General features: G+C 33.1%; 2 protein-coding genes across 2 annotated transcripts; both read left to right on the forward strand.

Annotated features, from left to right (window-relative positions):
* Positions 1–5,742: 5,742 nt before the first annotated feature.
* Positions 5,743–7,061, forward strand: LOC131623872 (glucan endo-1,3-beta-glucosidase-like). The gene is made up of 2 exons (XM_058894870.1): positions 5,743–5,852; positions 5,968–7,061. Exons 1-2 carry the CDS (start codon positions 5,798–5,800, stop codon positions 6,909–6,911), a joined length of 999 nt encoding a protein of 332 aa, XP_058750853.1. The 5' UTR covers positions 5,743–5,797; the 3' UTR covers positions 6,912–7,061.
* Positions 7,062–18,095: 11,034 nt separating this feature from the next.
* LOC131623873 (glucan endo-1,3-beta-glucosidase-like) lies at positions 18,096–19,521 on the forward strand. The gene is made up of 2 exons (XM_058894871.1): positions 18,096–18,338; positions 18,424–19,521. Exons 1-2 carry the CDS (start codon positions 18,284–18,286, stop codon positions 19,368–19,370), a joined length of 1,002 nt encoding a protein of 333 aa, XP_058750854.1. The 5' UTR covers positions 18,096–18,283; the 3' UTR covers positions 19,371–19,521.
* The last annotated feature ends 5,299 nt before the right edge of the window (positions 19,522–24,820 follow it).

Consider the following 24,820-nt stretch of genomic DNA (forward strand, 5'->3'; position numbering starts at 1 on the left):
CGCTGTATCTCCTTAAAACCATGAAAACCTTTTATTATTTTTTCTTCCTTTTTGAATGACGAAATAAACGTCTTGGATAACTTATAGCTCAAATAAAGAGGGCAAATTATAAGGTGCAACAATAAGCAAGTAAAATAAACTATAAGTTCGTGATGAAAAGACTATTATCAAATAGGTCTTTTATTATCATACGAGCTTATAAGCTACTCCCTCCGTTTTTTATTATAAGTCATTTTGGAAAAAAAATTGTATTTAAATATAAGTCGCTTTACAATTTCAATGAATAATTAATGCTACTTTTCCTATTATATCCTTAAATATTTATTATTCTCTCTCCTTTCAATTATATAAATTTATCTTCCATATGTCATTAATGAAGGATAATTTTGTAAAAACCTTCGTAATTTCTTATTTTCATACAATAATAATTATTTTTTTTAAACTGTGTGAAAAGTCTAAAACAACTTATAATAAAAAACGGAGGGAGTATAAGCTAAAAATATGGCTTGTCAAATAGAACCTTAAAAGCACCAACAAAAGAAAACCAAGAGGTTCTGAAGCCATATTATGTTTGTAATGCGTCAAGTCCTATGAGATTTATGATTGTAATCGTCATCACGTGCATGCTCTCGTTGTTTTGGCTGAAAACCTTGTTTTTTTTCTTCTCCTAAAGATCTGGGACCATTACAATCGTAATAGCCATTACGAGCTGGTAGTAATTGCCACTGTTTTACGCTAAAGTTGCTTCATTCTTCCTCAATTTCTTCGGAATGTTCGCACATCTCTCGTGATTATCTTTTACCTCTCTTGAATGTGGACTTTGATCCAACATTCCTCTTCATACTTCAAAAACACAATGGAAGTACAACAAAATAAAATGAAGCAAAATATATAATAAAATGACACAATTAATTAGCTAAAACGGTAATAATTAGTCTATGACATCTATTAATCAACTGGACATATTAACTACATTATTGTTTTTTAATAACTAGAGTTAAATACTCTACGGTCTCTATATACTCCATGACACATTTTATGCATACTAAAAAAAATTTGATAGTACATTTGTCCATACCGATAGATAAAGGAGAGATCAAATTATTTATGGAGATTTACATTTCATTCAATAACATCATACTGTATAAATATTTTTTAAAATCAACTGTTGAATTAAAAGATATTCTATTCTATATTATACCTACAAATTTAGAGATTAACGTTATCAAAATACAATAAAATTAATGTTAATATGAAATCACTTTTTTGACGTTAGTCTTCGCATATCTTGATGACATACGAAATAACCAGGATTAAAATCAAAATTTATGGGTATAATGTCTGACGTCTGATTCTCAACATTTTTCATTTGCAGAAGATCCTCAACCGACTTTGGTAAGATTTGAATTCCAAATCTGGAAAGGATCTCTTTCCAGATAGACACTACGAACTAACATTCGAATAGAATATAAGATGAACACTCTGTGTAATTATTGCATAAGATACAAATTGAAGCTAGAATACAACAATATTTCTTAGGTTCAAGTCACACAAAAGCTTTTTTTGAATTAGTCTCCACAAAGTGAAGGACATTGAGGGGGAGAATGAAGTCTTGTCGTATCATTTGTGTCCATTCTAGGGAAGGTTAGGTACTCGCTAAGTATTTGTGCGCCTCATTCACTGAAAGTATACCATTGCTTGCATGCCTCCAAACTAATAGGTATTGTAGCTGATTGTCTGTCGGAAGGTAAATATGACTAATGCTCACTTGAGATTAGGTTGGGAATAATCAACCTCCCATCCTCAATAATGTCAATGACTCTAGTAGAGATCCTATTCCGAGTGTGAAGTTCCATGTTCATAATCCCACTAAGCGGCTCACTCAACCAATTGTCATTCCAGAAGTTAATATGTATTCCATTACCTTTGACCCATCTAGTATCCTCCATCACCATATAATAATTTTGTTTAATATTTGACCAAATGGAAGAGGTGATATGTTACATCTTTTGGCAATTGTTATAATAAAAGATTTGGCCCCTACAAACTAAATCTCACTCTTCATTGAATGAAAGAATTACCGCCAAGTCAAATTCAGAGTCAGGGCCTCATTCATCTGCCTATCTGATCTGATACCCACCCCGCCCAACTTTGTCGGCTTGGAAATATCTTTCCAATCTACAATACAAATCTTTCGGATGAGTATATCACTACTCCAAATAAAATTTCTAAACCAGTTATCTAGTTGGGTCAGAACCTTTACGGGCGAATGATAAAGATGAAAGAAGTAGACGACATGCTTTATACTATCAATAGTGCACTCTCTCCATACTTTTCTATGTTTTAATAATGATTATATTTAAGAAAGGTTGAAAGTACGTATTTATTTAAGCAAGGATCCTTTTCATTTTTTAAAAAAAAAAGAAATAACGAGCTTCTGTAAAAATAAGAAAAGAAAAAAAGAAATAGCGAGCTCCACTCTTATAATTTTCTGCATATAAAATTAAATAAATATTAATTGGTTTGTAAATTTTATTTTTTGTTTGTTTTTTCCGTTTTTATGTGCAATTGGATTAGAGAACTCTTAATTCTATATATATATATATATATATATATATATATATATATATATATATATATATATATATATATATATATATATATATATATATATATATATATATATATAGTTAAAAGGTAGTGCACTGACAGTGTAAAATAATTTTACACTATCATCCAATAGAAAATCATAAAGGTGCCATGTCATTAAGTTTTTTTTAAATAAAAAAATGGTTTAATTGGATACATGGGTGGTGATTGGTTGACAGTGTAAAAATATTTTACACTGTCAGTGCATCACTCATTTTCTCATATATATATATATATATATATATATATATATATATATATATATATATATATATATATATATATATATATATATATATATATATATATATATATATATATTAAAAAAAATATATTTTAATAGAGTTTTATTTATAATAAAATTATAATAATGAAGAAAATGAAGGGAAAAGAGAAAAAGAAACGAAGATAATTTTTTTTTATTGTGTGGCATAGATTACTAGTGCATTATTGCATGGGACTTTGTGCAACACATGAGTATAATGTTATGGTGAGATTATCCTACTAGTCTTTAATGTTACAGTGGTTATTAGTATAGTTGTCAAAATGGACTTAGTCCATCATGCCGATCCATAAGTTTAACAATTTAGTGTGGACCGAGTCATAAAATACCTTAAATAAACTCGACTTTTTTCATTTTGGATCTGTACATCGGGGCCTATATTTTTTTATAGGTTGGGTCGTGTGGGACAAGAAGACTTCGGGCTGGCCCATTAAAATAAGATTTTTCTAAATTTTAGAGAAAAAAAGATTGAGATAAGATATGTACATAAATGTGTTTTCGAGTAATTAAATAAAGTTAAAGAAATTACTAGTGCATTAATGCATTAGACTTTGTGCAAATAACCATGCCATATATTTACCATGAGTATAACGTTATGGTGATATTATTCTACTAGCCTTTAGTGTTATAGTGGTTACTAGTAGAGCTGTCAAAATGGCCTCGGCCCATCGGGCAGACCCATAAGCCCAACAATTTAGCGTGAACTGAGTCGCAAAATATCTTAAAAAAACACGATCATGTCTTTTTGGGTCAGTCCATTGATTATATATTTTTATGGGCCGGGCCAAGCGGGCTTCGGGCTGACCCATAAAAAGAGATTTTGGTAAATTTTGGGGGAAAAAGATTGAGATAAGTTATGATTGCATAAATGTGTTTTCAAGTGATAAAAAAAAGTTAAAGAGGATGAAGATATATTTTCAAGATGATGTGATTAAGGAAATGGTTGTGAGCTGAAGAAAAAATTTGATAAGTATTGGTGATAATACTAAGTTACTTCGTACTTTTACATAGATGTTTTTGTGATATTCATATATATATATATATATATATATATATATATATGGGAGCATATCAAGTGAGAGCATTTTAAAATGAGAGATGAGAGGAATAAATATCAACCATTGGATTCATCAAGAGAGAGAAATTAATAGTAACATTAATGCATTAACCTTCTCTCTCTTGATGAATCTAATGGTTGATATTTATTCCTCTCATCTCTCATTTTAAAATGCTCTCACTTGATATGCTCATATATATATATATATATATATATATATATATATATATATATATATATATATATATATATATATATATATATATATATATATATATATATATATATATATATATATATATATATATATATATATATATATATATATATATATATATATATATATATATATATATATATATATATATATATATATATATATATTTATGAATAAATATTTTAAACATCACTTATATATGTTTATGATGACTCTCTACTTATGTTATGTTGCATATATCTATTACATCCTTTTTTAGAAAATTAAAACTATAATATTAAAATACGGGTCGGGTTGACTCATCGAACCGCACGGGCCTTTGAAAAATGGACCAGACTCATTTTATTTATGTAATCCATTGACCAATCAGATCAGACCAAACCAACTCATTTAAACATGTTGATCTACTGACCGACCGACCCATTTGACAGCTATAGTTACTAGTGTCCAGAGTATGTTATAAATTTCGTATGTTTTAATTTAATTTGCTGCATTGAAGGGTTTGTAGGCTGCCCCATATAGCTATAACTTTCTTTGAAATGTTCAGTATATATATTCAAGTTGGCTTATTCAAAAGAAAAGTCATGAATTGATGGGTCTTATGCATTAATTAAGACATGAAAAGAGAAGACTTATTCATAGGAAAAGTCCACCCAAATATAATACGGTTTTGATCACTTACAAAATCAAATGAATCAAGCAAAATCAAATGAATCAAGCAAGTCATCTTAATTAATTAGTTCCTTAGCTTTGCCACAAAATAATAGACTAAAAAACTTCAATTTTTGAACGTACTGAATAAGTTCAAATCAAGAACGTTTCCTTCACGTAGCTAAACTAGCTCTGACTGGTAAGCATAATCAATGGCGATTGATTAACCTTCTTGATTCCACTTATTAATAATAATAATAATAATAATAATAATAATAATAATAATAATAATAATAATAATAATAATAATAATAATAATCAGAAATTTTATCATAAATAAAAACGTGATCATCTCTAAAGACGTGCAAGAGGAGCTGTTGCACAGGATTTAAAATTTATTAAGGTTAAATTAGTTGAATAGAATATCCTAAAATATTAGTCAAGTTAAATTGCGCTTAAATAAGACTTCTATTTGTTTTGTCATATTTAAACGGTAGCTTAGCTAAAGGTTTTCTAAATTTTGAGAAGACTAGTGAAGTTCCAACCAAAATTCTAAATCAGATTCTTTCAAATAATTCTTTATTTCCTGAAGTTCATTAAAATACTCAAATTCAATCACTTATTTTTTTATTAGAAATTCAATCCCTTAATAAACATATGGCCATTTAATAAACAAAAATATATGCAATTGCACCGAAAAAAGTGGTTGGATTTCAAAATCATAGCATTAACTTCCGTTGAGTTCTTGCAGGGGCTAAAAGTCCTATGTTATTGGAGGACCACCCTGCAATTAATACAAAATACGGAATTCCTGAAATGTTGGCTTCTCCTTGTGCATATAAATGTGGATAGGCAGGTGGAGTAACAGATATCAGAGTTGTGTACTTATAATCTGCTATCATTCATCAAACAATATATTATTAAAAAGAAACACTTCAATATGTCTAATATTTTTCTGCTTATCGGTATACTGTCTATAGTATTAGCATTTACAGGTAATTACAATAACATATACTCATAATTAATTTTGTTAATATATGTTTTTACCTTATAGTATTAATGACAATAAGGTTACGAGTTCGAATTCTGACAAAGTGTCCGTCTATGCAGGTGTACAATCCATAGGAGTTTGCTATGGAATGATTGGCAATAATCTACCATCCAAGCAAGAAGTTATAGATTTATATAAATCAAATGGCATTAACAGAATGCGTTTATACTACCCAGATGAAGAAGCCCTTCAAGCCCTAAGAGGTTCCAACATTGAGTTGATTCTTGATGTGGCTAAAGAAACCCTTTCTTCTCTTGCAAATGCCAATGAAGCCACAAACTGGATCAACAAATATGTCACACCCTACTCACAAGATGTTAAATTTAAATACATCACTGTTGGAAATGAAATCAACCCTAATGACAATGAGGCCCAATACATTCTCCCTGCGTTGCAAAACCTTCAAACTGCAATTTCGTCAGCCAATTTACAAGGCCAAATCAAGGTCTCAATAGCAATAGCCATGTCTTTGATTCAGAATTCATATCCACCTAATAATGGTGATTTTATTGACTCAGCAAAGTCATATATACAACCAATAATCAACTTCCTAGTGAGCAATGGATCACCATTTCTTGCAAATGTGTATCCATATATAGCTTATGTCGGTGATAAACAACACATTCCTCTTGACTATGCTCTTTTTAATCAACAAGGAACCAATGGTGTTGGATACCAAAATCTCTTTGATGCGCAGTTAGATTCAGTATATGCTGCTCTAGAGAAAGTTGGGGGATCGAATTTGCAGATTGTTGTGTCTGAGAGTGGATGGCCATCTGCCGGTGGAGATGGGGCAACACCTGAAAATGCTTCCACATATTATAGTAATTTGATTAATCACGTTAAGAGTGGGAGTGGGACTGTGAAGAAACCTGGTGTGGCTATTGAGACTTATTTGTTTGCCATGTTTGATGAAAATCAAAAGAATGGTGCATCAACTGAACAGCATTTTGGTCTCTTTAATCCTGACAAATCGCCTAAATATCAAATAAATTTCAATTAAATAAATGGATGATTTCAAAAAATATGTGTAACCAAGTATAACTTACTATGAATAATTGTGACAAAGGGCACATCATGTTGTTGTTGTTTGGATGTTTCTATTTAATATAATGAATTAAATAAATGAAAGGTGATGTAATGTTTAACTCTCTTTCTATTCTAGTTTGTGTTTAATGTTATTGTGGAAGACGTCTAAATTGATTTTGTCTCATACTCTTATGTCAAATTTGAGTTTGTTCGGAAGACAAAAGAAGAAACTTTTGCATTAGATAGAGATATTTCCATTAGTGTCGTAGATCATCCATATCTCTTCAAGCACGAGTATAGAGAAAGGAGTTAAACAAAGGAGATGTTAATTCCTTTTTAGGCGAGATTAAAAATGCAACTCCTTTGGATGAAATTTGAAAAGGTGAGTGTCTTAGATTAAATTTAGATATTCGAGTCCTTTAGGTGAGACTTGAAAAAGAGAGTCTTTCATAAGAGATTTGAAAATGCGCGTCCCTTAAGCGAGAGTTAGTTGATCGAGTTCTTTAGGCAAGACTTAGATAGTCAAATCCCTCACACGAGATTTAAGGTGAATCTTTCATACGAGACTTAAAAAAGAGAGTCCCTCGGACCAACGGCCAACTGATGTACAAATCATATTGTTGGGAGGAAATCACAAACGCAACAAAAAAATTCAAAAACATAAACTCTCTCAAATATCATATGCAGCGACAATCAACAAGAAAACACATCAAACAACACAACACAATTTTATTGGAAAAACCTCCGTTAACTAGGGGTAAAAGAACACGGGACTCGTAGGTCACTTAAAATCTGTACTATAATCAACAATGAGTATAAGCAAGGTTCTATGTAACACTAGTTAGAGGTATACATCAACATCATCAAGAATTACAATCAATCTTGAAATACAACAAGAATCAAGAAAGAAAAAAAGCCGAAAAACACCAAGATATTCTAACATCAAAGATGGACTCGACAAAACGACTTAGAAAGCTCAAAATCCAATCACCACCGTTTAGAATGTGTTCTTATAAGTAATGAACTTTGTGTCAAAATTTCAAGTCGATTCGACTGTTGGATTTTGCGCAAGCTCCGATTTTATGGGACTAAACAATGCTGAAATTGAGGCTGCGGAATTTGGATGTGGCTGCTGATTTTTCTCTCTTCTAACTACTTTTATCTGGTTATTTTTCACACTTAAACCCTATTCCTCTTTGTTTGACAATAACAAAGGCTTACACGCATATGGGCCACTAACCCACATCCAATTGGGCCTTTCCAAATAGGATGTATAACTCATCAAACTCTCCCAACCAACTAGTTGAAGGACAACACCAATCCAGCTATTGTGCGACAAAATTCAAACATTGGAATCTAATGCATCAGGAATCCAATGATAACTAACATCAATATTCTTCGACCTCGAGTGAAAGGAAGAATTATTCGATAAGTGAATGACACTTTAACTATCACAAAACAAGACATACTTTTCTTGTTTCACACCAAGTTCCATTGCAAATTTCCTCAACCATAACTACTCTTTTGACGATTCTATGACAGCTATAAACTCGACTTCAATAGTAGAGAGTGCAACACACTTTTGCCATTTTGATTGCCAAGCCATGAATCCCCTCGTAAAAGTTACTATATATATCCCGAAGTAGATTTTTGATCATCCAAGCTTCCGGCCAAATCCGAATATGTATATCCAACCAACATAGGCTTCTTGCATTTCAAAGTTAGTCTCAAATTCGTAGTGCGACACAAATATATCATCACCCACTTCACGGCCTCCCAATGATCTTTTCTCGGATTTGAGAGATAACGACTCACCATTCCCACGACATGAGCAATATCGGATCGTGTACAAACTGTAGCATACATCAAACTACCAACGGCCGATGAGTACGGAGTGTTCTTCATACTCAACTTTTCTTCATCCGTAGATGAACATAGTTTATGACTAAGCTTGAAATGAGAAGCAAGTGGAATGCTCGCCGCTTTATCCTTATGCATACTAAAACGTTGAAGCATTTTCTCCACATACTTTTCTTATGACAAGTACAACTTCTTCTCATTTCGATCTCGAACAATTTCAATACCAAGAATTTTTCGAGCCTCTCCTAAATCCTTTGTAGAAAAAGATTCACTCAAAGTGTTCTTCAACTCTTTAATTCTTGAAATATATTTTCCAGCAATTATAATATCATCCACATAAAGCAAGAGAATAATGAAATCACCTTTGGATAAATTCTGGAAAACACATAATGATCGGCCTTAGTCATCTTGAACCCATGTTCAATCATCACCGAGTTGAACTTTTGATACCATTGGCGATGTGCTTGTTTCAAACCATAAAGACTTTTTTACCAATTTGAAAACATAGTCTTCTTTGCCCTCTTCTAGGAAACCATTTGGTTGCTCCACGCAAATTTCTTCATGTAGATCACCGTGAAGGAAAGTCGTATTCACGTCCATTTGCTCTATTTCCAAACCAAGACTAGCGGCTAGCCTAAGAACCATTCGAATAGATTGCACAATCAGAGGAAAAATCTTTCCTTGATTCATACTTGTTCGGAGGGTATTAAACAAAAGGCCTTTTATCATGAGTAGAATGCCTCAATTCATTAGAAGCAATTGGTTGCTCAATACTTTCAACCTGTTGATCAACCTCATTTTCGACAAAGTCTTACGTAGCACCTACATCAACAATATCATTAGGATTTAAAACATTATCAACATTCAAATCCATATCTTGATTTTCAATTAGAACATCTTCGAAAGTGATAAGGGTAGGAGCAATAGTAGTTAAGTCCGTATCAACCATTTCTTCATCTTCAAAAATCAGATATTTATTCTCAACTCTTTCAATGTTCTCAACAGTATAATCCTCCATGAATACGACATCACGACTACAAATAAGCTTCCGTTGAACCAGATCAAAGAATCGATACCCAAACTCATCAAGTCCATACCCAACAAACACACATTTCTTTGACTTCTCATCCCATTTTGATATCTCATCCTTCAAAATACACACATGAGCCATGCATCCAAAAACCAGAAGATGACGTATACCTTGATCTTGAAAATACTTGTCGAAAGGTCATATATACTCTCCCCCGTTATCGGTTCGGATACACTTGAGCTTTTTCACCCTTTCGCTTGAAACGACTTCAAGGTATCTAACACTTGATATTTTGTCTTCAAGGTATAAGCCCATGTTTTCCGAGAACAATCATTAATGAAAGTCATAAAGTAATATGCACCACCAAGTGATTGTGGCTTCATCGGACCACATACATCGAAATGTACTATCCAACACTTCCGATTTTCTTTTATGTTTAGATGACATAAAGGAAGCTCGCCTTTGCTTACCCATAAAACAATGTGAACACTTTATCAACTTTGCATCGGAAACACCATACAAACCATTATTCTTAGCCAAATAATCAAACCTTTTTCACTCATATAGCACAAGCACTTGTGCCATAATTCAGATGAGCTATCATTGGCACACGTGTTGATATAGCACTTGGAAACTCCAAGTTAGATGATATACAAGTTCAAATTCCTTTTTTCCTTTAGAAACCACCATTGAGTATTCCTTTAACTTTCATTCATTTCCCGAAAAAACAATTATCATATTCTTCGTTATCCTACTTTCCAACGGATAAATGATTGAATCGAAGTTCCGAAATATGTTTGACACCTTTGAGAACTAGAGTAGTCTAATTTCTAGTTTCGACACAAATATCTCCCATTCTGATGACATTAGCATGCCCATTATTTCCCATACGAACAAACCCAAAGTCACATATTTTGTAAGTTGAAAAAGATCACGTCTCGAGGTTGCATGAGTAGAAGCACCACTATAAACCACCTAATTCACCTCATTACATGATAGATTGACATTCTCTACACAACTATCACAAACAATAAAGAAATCATCAACAATATCAATATCTTAATTATTGCTACCTTCCTTTTTGTCGTTGTTGTAGTTCTTCTTCTTATTTTCCCTTTTCAACTTACGACAATACCTCTTTATGTGTCCCTTTTACCTACAATGATGACACTCAATATGAGAAAATCTGTTAGAGCCTCCTTGTGATTTACCACGTGAAGTTCCACGATTACTTGAACCTCTACTTTGATGTCTCCCCCTTGATTGGGTAATTAACACCTCAGAATGTGAAGTAGAAGCTTGTGACTTATGCCTCAACTCCTCATTTAATACACTAATTTTAGCCCAGTCCATCGAGATGATACCATTCGGAGTGGAGTTAGACAAAGATGTCCTAAAAGTCTTCCAAAAATTAGGCAAAGTACCAAGAAGCCTTAAACCTTGAATTTCATCATCAAAGTAAGATTCATCACCAAAAATTAATTTAGAATACCTTGGAAATTATTCAAGTGATTGGTCATTGGTGAACCATCACTATACCTCAATGACATCAATTTCTTGAACAATAAAAACTTATTGTTTTCTGTATTTCTTCCATACAACTCCTCAAGTTTGGTCCAAAGAGAGCGAGCATGTGTCACCGAGCTCACATGATTCAAAAAATTATCATCCATCCCTTGGCGAATAAAACCACAAACTTGTCTATGCAACAAAGTCCATTCTTCATGAAATTACTGAGATATATCCAAAAGAAATATCACAAATTAACTTATATCAAATCAAATCTGTCAAGAGTCCACGCAGCCTATACTGATGTTGTGGTTCAAAATGTCACAACATCAGTCAGGACACATGGTTTTCAATGTAAGCTCATACTCAACTCTATCAGTTTGACCAAGATGTTATGACATATTGCTTAACTTTTTTCAAGCACCATGTTTTAGCAAAATTCTGCCAAGCCTAAAACCATAGACAGATAAATTTTAGGGTAGAAATTCCCCCTTTAAAAACCTAACTTTAGGTCCCTTTGCATGATAAAATTAGAGGCAATTCCCTTTCTCTTTAGTGCTTCCTTTTTCCAATTAAAACAAAAATCATTTTCTTAATAAATTCAAAATACACTAAAAATACGATACGTATTGTATGTCAGGAGGCTTAAATAGATGGGGAAGGGTGAGCGAGAGCATTCCTTAACTCACTTTAGAGTATCTTTGTACATGGGACGCTTGGTCTAGTTGTGCAAAGTATTTGTCCCTATCTCATAGTCTTTATTACGATACGTATCACAAATACTTTTACAATAAAAGGATGAAAAAGGAGTTGGTGGTTTATTACTTCTCGACTCTTCGTATAATCAAATACCCTCAGCCTTAGGGGACAATTTGGCATACGTCTCCTATAATCAACCTTCAACCAATAGCGTGACATCTTGTCTTAGAGCTTTTCAACTTTAAAACCTTTTCATCAAATGGGGTGTTATTTCCGTTCCATCGTAACACAGGTAACACTTAAGTGTCCACACAACGAGCAGCAACACTTAAAATAACCAACAAATAACCATTTTCTAGAAGAACTACAAAGCTCTTATTTCTTCATCGTACATTAAGGATACGTAGGCACAGGATTCAAGAAATCCTGGCAAGCTCACAAATTTAAAACCTTCTTATTCCCCCTTCTTATATAGTAAATCCTTAGATGGCAAAACGCTTAGAAATAAATAAACCAAATGGGTCTCGTTGAATACAACAAATGTGAGGGTTGCTAATACCTTCCCCTTGCATAACCGACATATGTACCCGAGTTTGGTGGCGAGACCATCTTACCAATCCTTTGGGGTTTTCTTGATGTTTCCCCTTCCCTTTGGGGATAAATAAAGTTCGATGGCCACTCTATTTTTTTCGCATAGCGACAACATGTATGTGATGTTGGAGAAGGAATTAGCCTTAGGTTATTATTTGGTTCATGAAGAAAGAGTAAAGAATTGTGAAAGAAAGAGATGGACAAGCTCGTTGATAATAAGTTAGAACATGAATGGGAAGTCCAAAAGAAAGAGTTGGAAGATAAATTAACACAGGATCACAAATCTCAAAAGAAAAAGCTGGAGGAGATGTACAATAAGAAATAGGAAGATGCATTCGCACAAGAGTGAGAAATGCGCAAGAAAAAGTTGAAGGAATTTTATGCAGTATGTGAAAATAGTGTTTTGTGTGTTAAATTTGTTTTTTTTTTGTTGTTGTAGAATACATTTTTATACATTGTGCGTTGTTGTTCATTTTATGATGCACAAATTGACACAAATGGGTGTAACCGTTCAACCGAAAACAAATGAAGTTGATGAGTTTCCTGAAAGATTTGTTTTATATGGTGCAAGCACAAAAGAAAGTTGTTCAGGTGCCCATACCCTTACCCAAAATGAGATGACGGTTCCTTCTGAACATTATATAAGACAATTGGTGTGTTTCATTATGGATCTTAAAGAATTAATTCATATTCAATTAGAGAATTATAGAGAGTTAGAGATTTTCTATGTCGATCCTAAATATATAAGAGATTTTATTTTTGGAAATGAGTGGATGGATGTAGGGATACTACAATTGTGGTGCACATAAGTACAATTTATATTATAGTAAATGTTAATTTTAAATTTGTGCATCATCAATAATTTTAATGTTAAGATTCACTTCTTTTTTTTTTTAAATTTTGTTTAACCATTTAGATGCATACATCTTGTTTGTATAACGATACTACACCATTCTCACAAGAAGACTTTACTGACGTTCATACACGTTGGACACCTTGCTTCAATGCGCTTTATATACTAGAGTCATCACATTGAGTTTGTACATATGTTTGCAATATTTTTTTATTTGATGTAAATAATATTTAAGTTTGTTTTACATTTTGGTAGTATATTGAAGTCATATTTTGGTGCTTACATATAATTTATACATACAGTAGCGGAGCCAGAAAAATCATAAAGCCCGGGCAAATTTTTCTATCAAGATAGGCTTCATAATTTATTAATTTTCTACCCAGACAGAATTTGACATAATATTTTTTGACAAATCGTAACAGATAAACCCTTTAACATCATTTGTGTAAGTATATTATGTATCAAGCATTTGAAGTCGCAAAACTATTACCAATAAAAACTCATCAATATCAGTGTCTTTCTCATGATCAATCATCCAAGTTATAGCATCCTCTAAGCTTGTATTTCCTAGTAAAGAAAAAATATATCTGTTAAAGGTATATATCCAAGTTAGCTAATATCTGTTAAAGTATATATCCAAGTTAGCTAATTTCATGAAACCAACAAACTAACTAAAACAATATAGTGCTCTTGTTGCTCTTGCTTGTGGAAATCCCACAGAAAACTCAATTCAAACAAAAGAAGAATGGAAAAACTTGAACAATTCATTAACGTATATACATAAATTCAAGCTGCATATTATTTGTATGAACTTTTCTCCTGTCTTCAACATTCTCATTATGATTCTTTTCTTTTGGTTTGCTTGCTTTCCAAAAAAAATATCAAGCAATGATCATAAAAAAACAAAAACTAAATAGAACACTGAAACAAATAATATTTTCTGAAGCATAGAAAAACAAGAATGTAGTCATAGGTTTTAGAAGAAAGACATGTCATTGTTGTTGGGGAAGAAGAGAAACAGAGAGATAACACTGTTAATGTCAAGCCCTTCACTTCCAAACTCAAAAATTGTTCAACTTGTTACTTGTGATGATAAAAAATCAGCGGTATCACCAAGCTTCCATGCATCAAAAAAATCGAAAAAGATTTCAATACATATAAACAAAAGAAATTAGTTCAGTCATTACATCGAACACTTGACATGCAAGTACGAAACGGTAAATACCTTAAGAAATTTGGCACCGATTGGTAAACTAGAACTGAACAACAATCATACAACAACAATCAAGTAAGAGAAACAAAGAAGATTGTAACCGAAATCAAATTGAATTCTCACCGAAAGTTAGAAACCGAGTCATTCTTTGAATCGAAAGTTGGGAATACAATCTGCTCCATCAAAAAGCCGCGTTAGGAAGAAGTCGTTGAGTCCGTAGAATCGCAGAATTGCGTTAAGAAAAGGCTTCGTTGCCGGACGGAGCCTGGGCAGCTGCCCTAGCTGGCCGGGCGGTGGCTCCGCCACTGTATACATATAAGCAATATAAGTCATTTGTTGGTTAAATTTTTTCATGTATTTGTTGGTTCGTATTCTATTGTGGTAGAAAATATGGTATATAATACAGGTACTAAAAAAAGGGACATATATGGAATATTAAAAAAACTTTAAAAAACAAATTATTTCACCACGGCTGAAATAATTAACCGTGTTGAAAAGTGACGCGTGAATTATTTTATACCATGGTATATTTGGGAATCAAACTCATGACTTTTATATATTTCACCACAATTGATTAATATGACTGTGGTGATATGTAGTGTGCTATGTAGTTTTTTACCACGGTCACACGCTCGTGGTGGAAAGCATCATACTTACTACCACACACTATCTTACCATGGTTCATCAACTGTGATAGTATCTTTTTTTCAACTGTGGTGGAAAGATCTTTTTCTAGTAGTGACAATGCACAACCTTCGTTGGTGATTTGATGACAAGGGAAATTTCAACGAGAGAGTATTTGAGAGAATGATGATTTCTATTATTTGAGAGGATACTTTACAAGTTAGTTTACTTGCTTTTAGTTGTTTGAACTACTACGCAAAAGACATTTAACAACGGTTAGGAAATGTATATAATCACGCAGGACCAAACGTTGTTATGTAACGTGTTCTAGTATATGTGGCATTTTCAATCAAGGTCTAGTGACCGTCGTAGTAAATAGGAAAGCATGCTCTCTTTAACAACAGTTATTCCTAATAACCGTTGTGATATTATGTGTGAATAAATGTCAATCGTATCATACCAGAATCATCACTACACCATTTTTGAATTGTTATCAAAACTTGTATTATAAGTACCAAATAAATTTGAACAGTTCGAGGTATGAAATCTTTCCAACTTCCAAAGAGAATATAAAGTGTATAGAATTAAAGAAACAATAATGAGCAGTTTTTATTTTTAAACTTCCAAAAGAAGAAGATGAAGAATCAAAAGGAACAATATAAATGCACAAGAACCAAAACTCAAAAACAACTTCATTTCAAAGAATCAACATGTGTTATCCTACTCAAGCTACCAACGATGCTGAGAATCCAAATGTTGTTGTAGAGGATGTTGTGAGGCAAAACCAGCTTGAGCCTTAAGATGTTGCTGTAAATGGTGTTGTGGCGCAAAACCAACATCAAATTCAAGATGTTGCTGAATAGGGTGATGTGTTTAGACTAATGAGAGTTCTTAGGGTGAGGAGAACAAGACTAAGAAGAAGAAGAAGAAGAAGGTTGAGGCAAATAATTAATTTTTTCAATTCTGAAGATGATGATGATGAGGCCTACTATAATAGGTCTAATTTAATCTCAACGAGAGGGTTTAGATATGATAATGGTTTTTGATTATGTAATATTGAAAATTTATGTAATGAAGTTTTAATCTTTTTGTTTAATTGTCTTAACTCTTAAGGCTATCAACTTAACAACCTAAACTATCAGCTTAAACTACAAATTGGATAAACTAACAAACAGATAATTGTAATTGGAAATTCAACAGTTTGCGATGAACTTACTTGTAAGAAACCGTTTTTTAGTTGCAATCCTGTCAAGTTCACTGCATCTTCAAATATTACATTTCATCACAAAGTAAATATTAAACATAAAAAAGATAAGAATCAGTGTAAAATTTTCAAATTTCAAACCCTACTTCAACTATTGTATTTCATAACAAAGTAAATATTAAACATGAAAGAGATAAGAAAACACAACAACTTCAAATTTCTGGAAAATTTCTCTGACTTCAGTTTGTTCTTCAAATTCTTGCTCTTCTTTTTTTAATCTTCATACATAACCTTCAAATAGCCCACAACTTTCAACTATGATTTCATATTACTCTCATATTCATTTCCCAAATTTTCTCTCATGTCTTCATCCCATATGAACAAATTACATGTTTCATCACTCCTCCAAAATTGACATCTCCAAAAAACCCTTTTTTTATTTTGTCCCTTCTTGCATTGGTACAAAACCATACGACTATCACAGCCACGAAAATTTCCAGATTTAGATTTTACAATGGAAGAAGACATAATAAAACCTTTGAATGAGTTTGTCTTCAAATGCGACATTTGAAACGAAACTGAACAACAATAATGAGTATGGGTGTTCTTGTCTTTTTTCCGACGATGTCGATGGTGTTGGTGTTAGGGTTTGTTTCTTTTTTCAGTGGAAAAATAGATACTTAATGTTTAACATATATAAAGAAACGTCAGTGTGTTATCACGGTTTTATAAAGGAGACGTAGTGAGATACCTAATATTTTTTAATTAAATATAAATAAAATTGAATAAGCGTGCATTAACGTAAAATGAATTAACTATTTGAGGAACCTAAGGATCGAATCCAGAAAAACTGAGTTATCACCACAGTTAGATAGTTAATCGTAATTATAATCTTAAAATTTTTAATAAAACATAAAAAACAATTATTAGTGCGTGAGTTTAAAAGTGTCACCACGGTTTTGGACGAACCGTAATAACTTTCTTGTTGTTGTTTTCGCTTTTTGTAGTATTGTTGATTTATCAATGATAAGGTTTATGCTATTTATTGGTTATACGAAAAGTTTCTATATAAACCTAGAGTGTTGAAAGAGAATTCTACACACTTCTCCCTACTACTTATATTTGTTATTTTGACTCCATTACTAATTAATCTATGCCACTAAATTAAAATAGGCCTAAGTCTTTATTAGTCCATTGGTTCAAAAACTAAGATAATAACTATAATCTATTTTATGTGTATATACGAATAAATAATAAAAATTTGATTGATGATAAAAAACACAAATTCAATCAAAATACACAGACTTCCATTCTCTTACGATATCAAATGAATCTAGCAAATAAATTAATAAGTTGAATAGATTTGCCACAAAATAACAAAGAAAAAACTTCAAATTTTGGACGTACTGTATAAGTTCTAACTAAGAACGTTTCCTTCACGTAGCTAAACCAGCTGACTAGTATGCAAATTAATCAGTGGCGGCTATTTAACATTAGTCTTGTAAGCATTTAGCCATCACTCAACAATATATGCGTTTTCACCAAAATAAATAAATGGTTTGAATTCGAAAACATTTAGCATTAACTTCTGTCGAGTGATTGACGGGGCTAAAAGTCTGCATTAATAGTAACATATTGTATTGGCTTCTTCTTACTATTATCATGCTATAAATATGGACTAGCTGCTGTAAGAAGATATATCAGAGCTGCATATTGGTTTATAACTATAACCAATATACGTTCTTTGAAAGAAACATTTGATCATGTCTATCATTTTTCTGCTTGTTGCTATACTGTCCATTGGACTAGAATTTACAGGTCTATACCTCTCTATAATTTGTTATATTGTGTCGTTAATTTTTTTATATATTGCATGGTTTACAATTAGTTTATTATATTGCAGGTGTGCAATCCATAGGAGTTTGCTATGGCACGAATGGCAATAATCTACCATCAAGGCAAGAAGTTATAGATTTATACAAATCAAAAGGCATTGCTGGAATGCGTATATACAGTCCTGATGAAGAAGCCCTACAAGCCCTTAGAGGTTCCAACATTGAATTAATCCTTGATGTGCCCAGGGATACCCTTTCCTCTCTAACAGATGCCAATGAAGCCACAAATTGGGTAACCAAATACGTGACACCCTACTCACAAGATGTTAAAATTAAGTACATCACTGTTGGAAATGAAATCCACCCTGATTACAATGAGGCCCAGTACGTTCTCACTGCTTTACAAAACATTCAAAAAGCAATTTCAGCAGCCAATTTACAAGGCCAAATCAAGGTCTCGATAGCAATAGACATGACTTTGATCGGTAAATCCTATCCTCCCAAGGACGGTGTTTTTACTGACCAAGCAAAGTCATATATACAACCAATAATCAACTTCCTAGTGAGCAATGGATCACCACTTCTTGCAAATGTGTATCCGTACTTTGCTTATATCGGAAATGAACAAGACATTCATCTTGACTATGCTCTTTTTAACCAACAAGGAAACAATGACGCTGGTTACCAAAATCTCTTTGATGCGCAGTTAGATTCAGTATACGCTGCTCTTGGGCAAGTTGGGGGATCGAATTTGCAGATAGTTGTGTCTGAGAGTGGATGGCCGTCTGCTGGTGGAGATGGAGCCACAACTGTCGATAATGCGTCAACATATTATAATAATTTGATTAATCACGTAAAGAGTGGGAATGGGACTCCGTTGAAGCCTGGTACAGCTATTGAGACTTACTTGTTTGCCATGTTTGATGAAAATCTGAAGACTGGTGCATCAACTGAGCAACATTTTGGTCTCTTTAACCCTGACAAATCACCTAAGTATCAAATAAGTTTCAATTAATTAAACAGATAATTCAAAGAAATATGTAACTGAATATACAAATAATTGTGCCAGTGTGTGTGTGTGCACAAGACGTTGTGTTTGCATGTTCCTATTTATATAATGAGTTGAATAAATGAAAGATCATATATATTGTTTAATTCCCTCTTTCTATTTTGGTTTTGTTGGATGTTTTTGTGGAAAATATCAAAATTGATTTTTTTTTCTAACACTTCCATGTCAACCACGATATTGATAAAATTAAATACAATTGACATTCTATGTACTATCCCTAAATAAAATAGATACGTAAGCAAAATTCATTATTTTAACTTAAATAACATTTTAGCTTTGATACTCGAACCATGAGGAAGCAGATCATTTGTTTGTCTAATGTAGGTTTATTGTAAGTTTTTTTTTTTCCTTGTAGATTAATCTGCGGAGGCGTTAAAACCATAGTAAATGTTGGAAAATTCAAATTATTTCAGTTCATCAATTCTTCCGTAAGTACATTTACAGAACATGTTAAAATAAGAAATTTCTTTATTAACCTCCCAACCTTCTTGGTCACCTCCGGCGAAAATCTCAAAATGCCCCTATATTTCGGAAATACATTTCCGAAATCATTTTCTTTTTGAAAAAAGATTGATTTCGGAAGTGCACTTCTGAAAACACTTTATTTTTATGAAAAAAAAAAGTGTTTTCGGAGATGTATTTCCGAAAACACCTTTTTTTTTCCAATAAAAAGGTGAATTCGGAGATGCACTTCCGAATTCACCTCCCCTGGAATATTTCGAAAATACAGTTCCGAAATATTGTCTAATACAGAAAACAAAAATCAAGGTGAATCAATTGTATTAATTTCCAAGATTAGATTAAACTTAATTGATTAATTTCTAATATTAGATTAAGTGTTCTTTAAAAAAATAAAAAGTTGTATTTAATTATATTTATGTCTGCTGTAGCAACCTGCCCTAAAAATTAAGATTTAGAGTCGCCACCTATTCTGAAGGGCGAATAGGAAACCCTACGCAGTTAAGAAATCTGGGTAAGTTATTATAATCAGGTCGAGGGAAGGTGTTAGGCACCCTCAACCCTTTCCTATTGGCTTTGAATTTAAGGGGCAAGTTTTATGGCTAAAAGTTAAGGTTAATAGCTAAGGAATTGAATAAGGAAAAATTTGAGATTTTAGGGAGGGGGACTCGCCTTGGTTATCCAAGTGCCTACGTATCTCCTTAGGGAGAATCAGAGTCAACGTAGTTCGGGCACAAGGTTGTACGCCTTAGAATTGATTATGAAATGGTTTGAAGGCTTTTTGAATGGCCTATCGTAGTTTTTGAATAAGGATGAAAATCCGTAGTTTGATTTGAAGTGTTTTGAATATCTTGGGCGTACAACCCTGATTTGATATGGCACCGTTAGTTGCGATGATCAATGGATTTGATCATTATAGTTAACGGATTAATGGGCATTGCTGGTTACTCAGATCGATAGATTGATCGTCGCAGGCAGCAAATTAAAATGTATTTTAATTTTATGTATTCTTTATCTCTCGTCTAAAGCGACTAATAGCTTTAGTCGGGTCGAGGAGAGAAGTAAACTTGAATCGATTATATCATTAATAAATAAATTAGAATCGATTATATTATTAATAATTAAATGATAAAAATTATTTCTCGTCTACTGCGACTAATGGATTTGGTCGGTTCGAGGAGAAAATTGGATTAAATCATCAAGAGAGAACAAATAATTAAACAATTAAGATTTCACAAAACTAATTAATTAAATGCTATTTTTAATCTTGTAATTTTCTCATGTTTTATTCTTTTATCTCTCGTCTAGTGAGACTGATATATTCAGTCGGGTCGAGGAGAGAATTAATAAAGAATAGATTAAATTAATTAATTAACAAATAAATTAAATTGATCAAAATTATTTCTCGCCTAATGCGACTAATAGGTATAGTCGGTTCGGGGAGAAAGTTATATTAGATCATCGAAAGAAACAAACAATTAAACAATTAAAATTTACAAAATTAAAATTTATTTGAAAACTACAAGGGGTGTATGTTATTAGGAGATAACAATTATGGGAGGTGTGGATAACATTGGGTTAGGCCCAATGAGGTTTTGAATCCGTGTGATTGTATGTGAGCGTGCGTACAGAGTCAAGGTGTGTCTCAAAGCTAGTGAGCGTTTGATCTAGAGATATTGTCATCCAAGGGTTTGCATGCATTTGGACTGAGGGAGTATAATAAGTGAAGCATACAGAATCAAGGATCATGTGACCATCATGAGGCCACATGGCGAAGATCTGACGGTCTGTGGGGGACTTAGTCTTCTAACTCACACGATTCAATCTTCATTTTCTCGTTCTCGTTCTCTCTCTTCGTTTCCCCTTCTCTCATGCTCTCAACTCCTTCACCCAATGAAACCCAGGAAACCGCCCCCCACAACGCCGTAAACCACCCTAGCTACGCCGTGAAACCTAGGATTCGGATGAAGATCTCCATGATCTTCATCCTCTTCATCTCCCCCTTCATCAATCAAACCCCAGAAACCCAGAACTCATCGTAAATCAAGAATCCTAACCCTATATTAACCCAAATCCACACAATAGCCCCAAATTTAACACATAACCAGCAATTCAAACCCAAAGAAAACACATAGACATGCAATCCCTAAGCTAAGTGACGAATTGCGTTTACCTTACGATATTGATTTCTGGAACGTGTATACTTCGGATCTCCTTCTAATCTCTCCCCTCTTTCCGTGTTCGCAGGTGATTTGAAGATGAAGGCCCAGATGCTCAAAAACTTCGCTCGTGGCGGCGCTTCAATTTCCAGAATCCTCTTTCAGCAACCTCTGTCTCATCTAATTTTCTTTTCCGTTTTATAGCATTAGGGTTAGTTTAAGTTAGGAAATTATAGATTGATTTTAGGATTTGTTCGATTCGATTAGGTTGTGATATGGACGAATTTTATTTGTAATCGATTCGGATTCAATAAAATATTTAAGATTTGATTCAGTTATTATTGTGTTTGAAGATTTAATTTTGTTTAGTTAAGATTTGATTGATTCTGGATTGATTCTTCGTTTGCGTTTTGATTCCCGTTTGCGTTTTGATTCAATTCTGCTACGATCCATGGGCCTAGGTATGGATTTGCAGGATTAGGGTTTGTTTGCAGATGATGAGCGGCGGCGGCGCAAGAGGAAGCTGAAGACGAAAGTGAACAGGACCGGGTTGGGTCCTTGGTTGACCCGGCCCACCTACGCGAACCCGGTCCAAGCTCTTGACTCTGCCTGGCCCTAATCCAACACCCACGTGGCCCATTCATTTCACTTAACTTGTTAATCCACTTAACCTGACTAATAATTAACACCCCCTAATAATAGAACTAGTTAATAATAGTACTTTTAATAATAGTTATTAGTAATATTGGTTAATAAAATGAACTGAAATTAACAATAGTATTTTAAAAAAGAATAACAGTTAAAATTAATAATACTAATAGTCTTGCAGTTAGTGATAATAATAATATTAAAAGTGAAAAATGATACTCCCTCCGTCCCAAAATAAGTGTCACATTTACTTTTTAGGTTCATTGAATATTTAATGTATCTAGTCTGTATAGAGACCAGATACATTAAATATTCAATGAATCTAAAAAGTAAATGTGACACTTATTTTGGGACAGAGGGAGTAATAAAAATGATTAAATGATAAGAGATAAATGGGCCCAAAACAAAATGGATTTCCCCAAATTTTCCTATCTACACCTCCACTTTATTTTAACCAGTTTACAAGGGCATTTTATAAGAGGGCGAGTTTAATAATAGGTATATTAAACCCTATGGCTCTTAATTTTAACGCCTTTTGTAATTCAGAAGATGCGAATAGCATCGGGTAAATTTTGGGGTATGACAGCTGCCCCTATTTAATTATCTTGGATTGAATGGCGTGAGAATACGCAGGTCTCACGCTTTTCGATTCGAAGAGTTATTAAATAATGGAAGACCCCCAAATTTACCCTGTGCTCGAGTGTGTGAGGAAAGAAGTGTCTTGCTAAAGCCTGAGACTTACATAGCGAGGACTCGCAGTCAGTTGTGTAAAAGATTGTTTTTCTGAATGCATATGTGTATGCATATGATCCTGTTGTTTGTACAATGTACATGTGTGAATGCTTATGCATGAAAATGTTGCGTGTATGCACCTGAGTACGTATGTATGATAACTCCAATGTTTTATCTCCTTATCACCCATTGAATTTGTTTAACCCTTTTGAGATGTTTCGCGAGTCCTAGTTCGGATTGTATTTGAGGAGAGATGAGGTAATGTCTTACATAAGACTATCTGGAGAGGTTTCCTGAATAGGATAGATCATTGACAGATGTGACAGAGACTAGGCTTCAAACAAAGCTCGGGAAGAATTGTCTTAGAGAAGACTGACTGATGAAACTCTTTGAAAGAGCAAGATGTGTCTTAAAAAAAGATTGGATAAATGGTTGGAGAATATTACCTAAAGAAGTTAAGACATGTCTTAGAAAAGATTACCTAGAAAGGGTATGATATGTCTTGAACAAGACTAAACCGGAAAGGCTCCTAAAAAGATATGAACGTCTTAGACAAGATTACTTAGAAAGGCTTCTAAAAAGATATGGGACGTCTTAAACAAGATTAACCTAAAAAGATTCCTAGAAAGGATATGAAACTTTTTAAACAAGATTACCTAGAGAGGCTTCTAAAAAGATATGAAACGTCTTAAACAAGATTGACCTGGAGAGGTTCCTAAAAAGGATACGAAGTGTCTTAAACAAGATTACCTAGAGAGGTTCCTTGAAAGGATGTGAGATGTCTTAAACAAAACTATCCTAAAGAGGCTTCTAAAAAGATATGACACGTCTTAAACAAGACTAACCTGGAGAGGTATCTAGAAAGGATACAGGGTGTCTTAAACAAGATTACAAGGTTAACCCAGATATGTCTTAAACAAGACTGACATAGAAAGACTCCTATAGAGGATAAGAAAGGTTTTAACGAAGACTACCTAGAAAGGTTGATAAGCGTCTTGAAAAAGACTACCTTGAAAGGTAAGAAACTCTTTGATTGTTTCTGAATTGCCTTTGAAGAGAGGCTCGGAATGAAGCGTCGAAATTGTTAAGATTAAATCGTTGAAACGATTGTATTTGCACCGTAATTGTTGAAACGATCGTGTTTGCACCGTATTTGGATGATGATATCCTTTTGACTCTGGAGTGACCTGAAAAGGCAAATGTTGATTTCATGCAATGTTATGATGCATGTGTCATGTAATGAGATTCTCAAAATAAATGAGAATTATGTATGTACGACAATCCCACATTGTAGGTTGTGAATAATGCAGGCGTAGGAAGGCCAATTATGCAGCAATGCTCCTTGTGTGATACTAGGGTGATTTCCTCAATATCAGAAATTTTGAGAGACGCACCATT

This window comes from Vicia villosa, unplaced genomic scaffold (assembly GCF_029867415.1).
Source record: "Vicia villosa cultivar HV-30 ecotype Madison, WI unplaced genomic scaffold, Vvil1.0 ctg.000089F_1_1, whole genome shotgun sequence".
Lineage (NCBI taxonomy): Eukaryota > Viridiplantae > Streptophyta > Magnoliopsida > Fabales > Fabaceae > Vicia > Vicia villosa.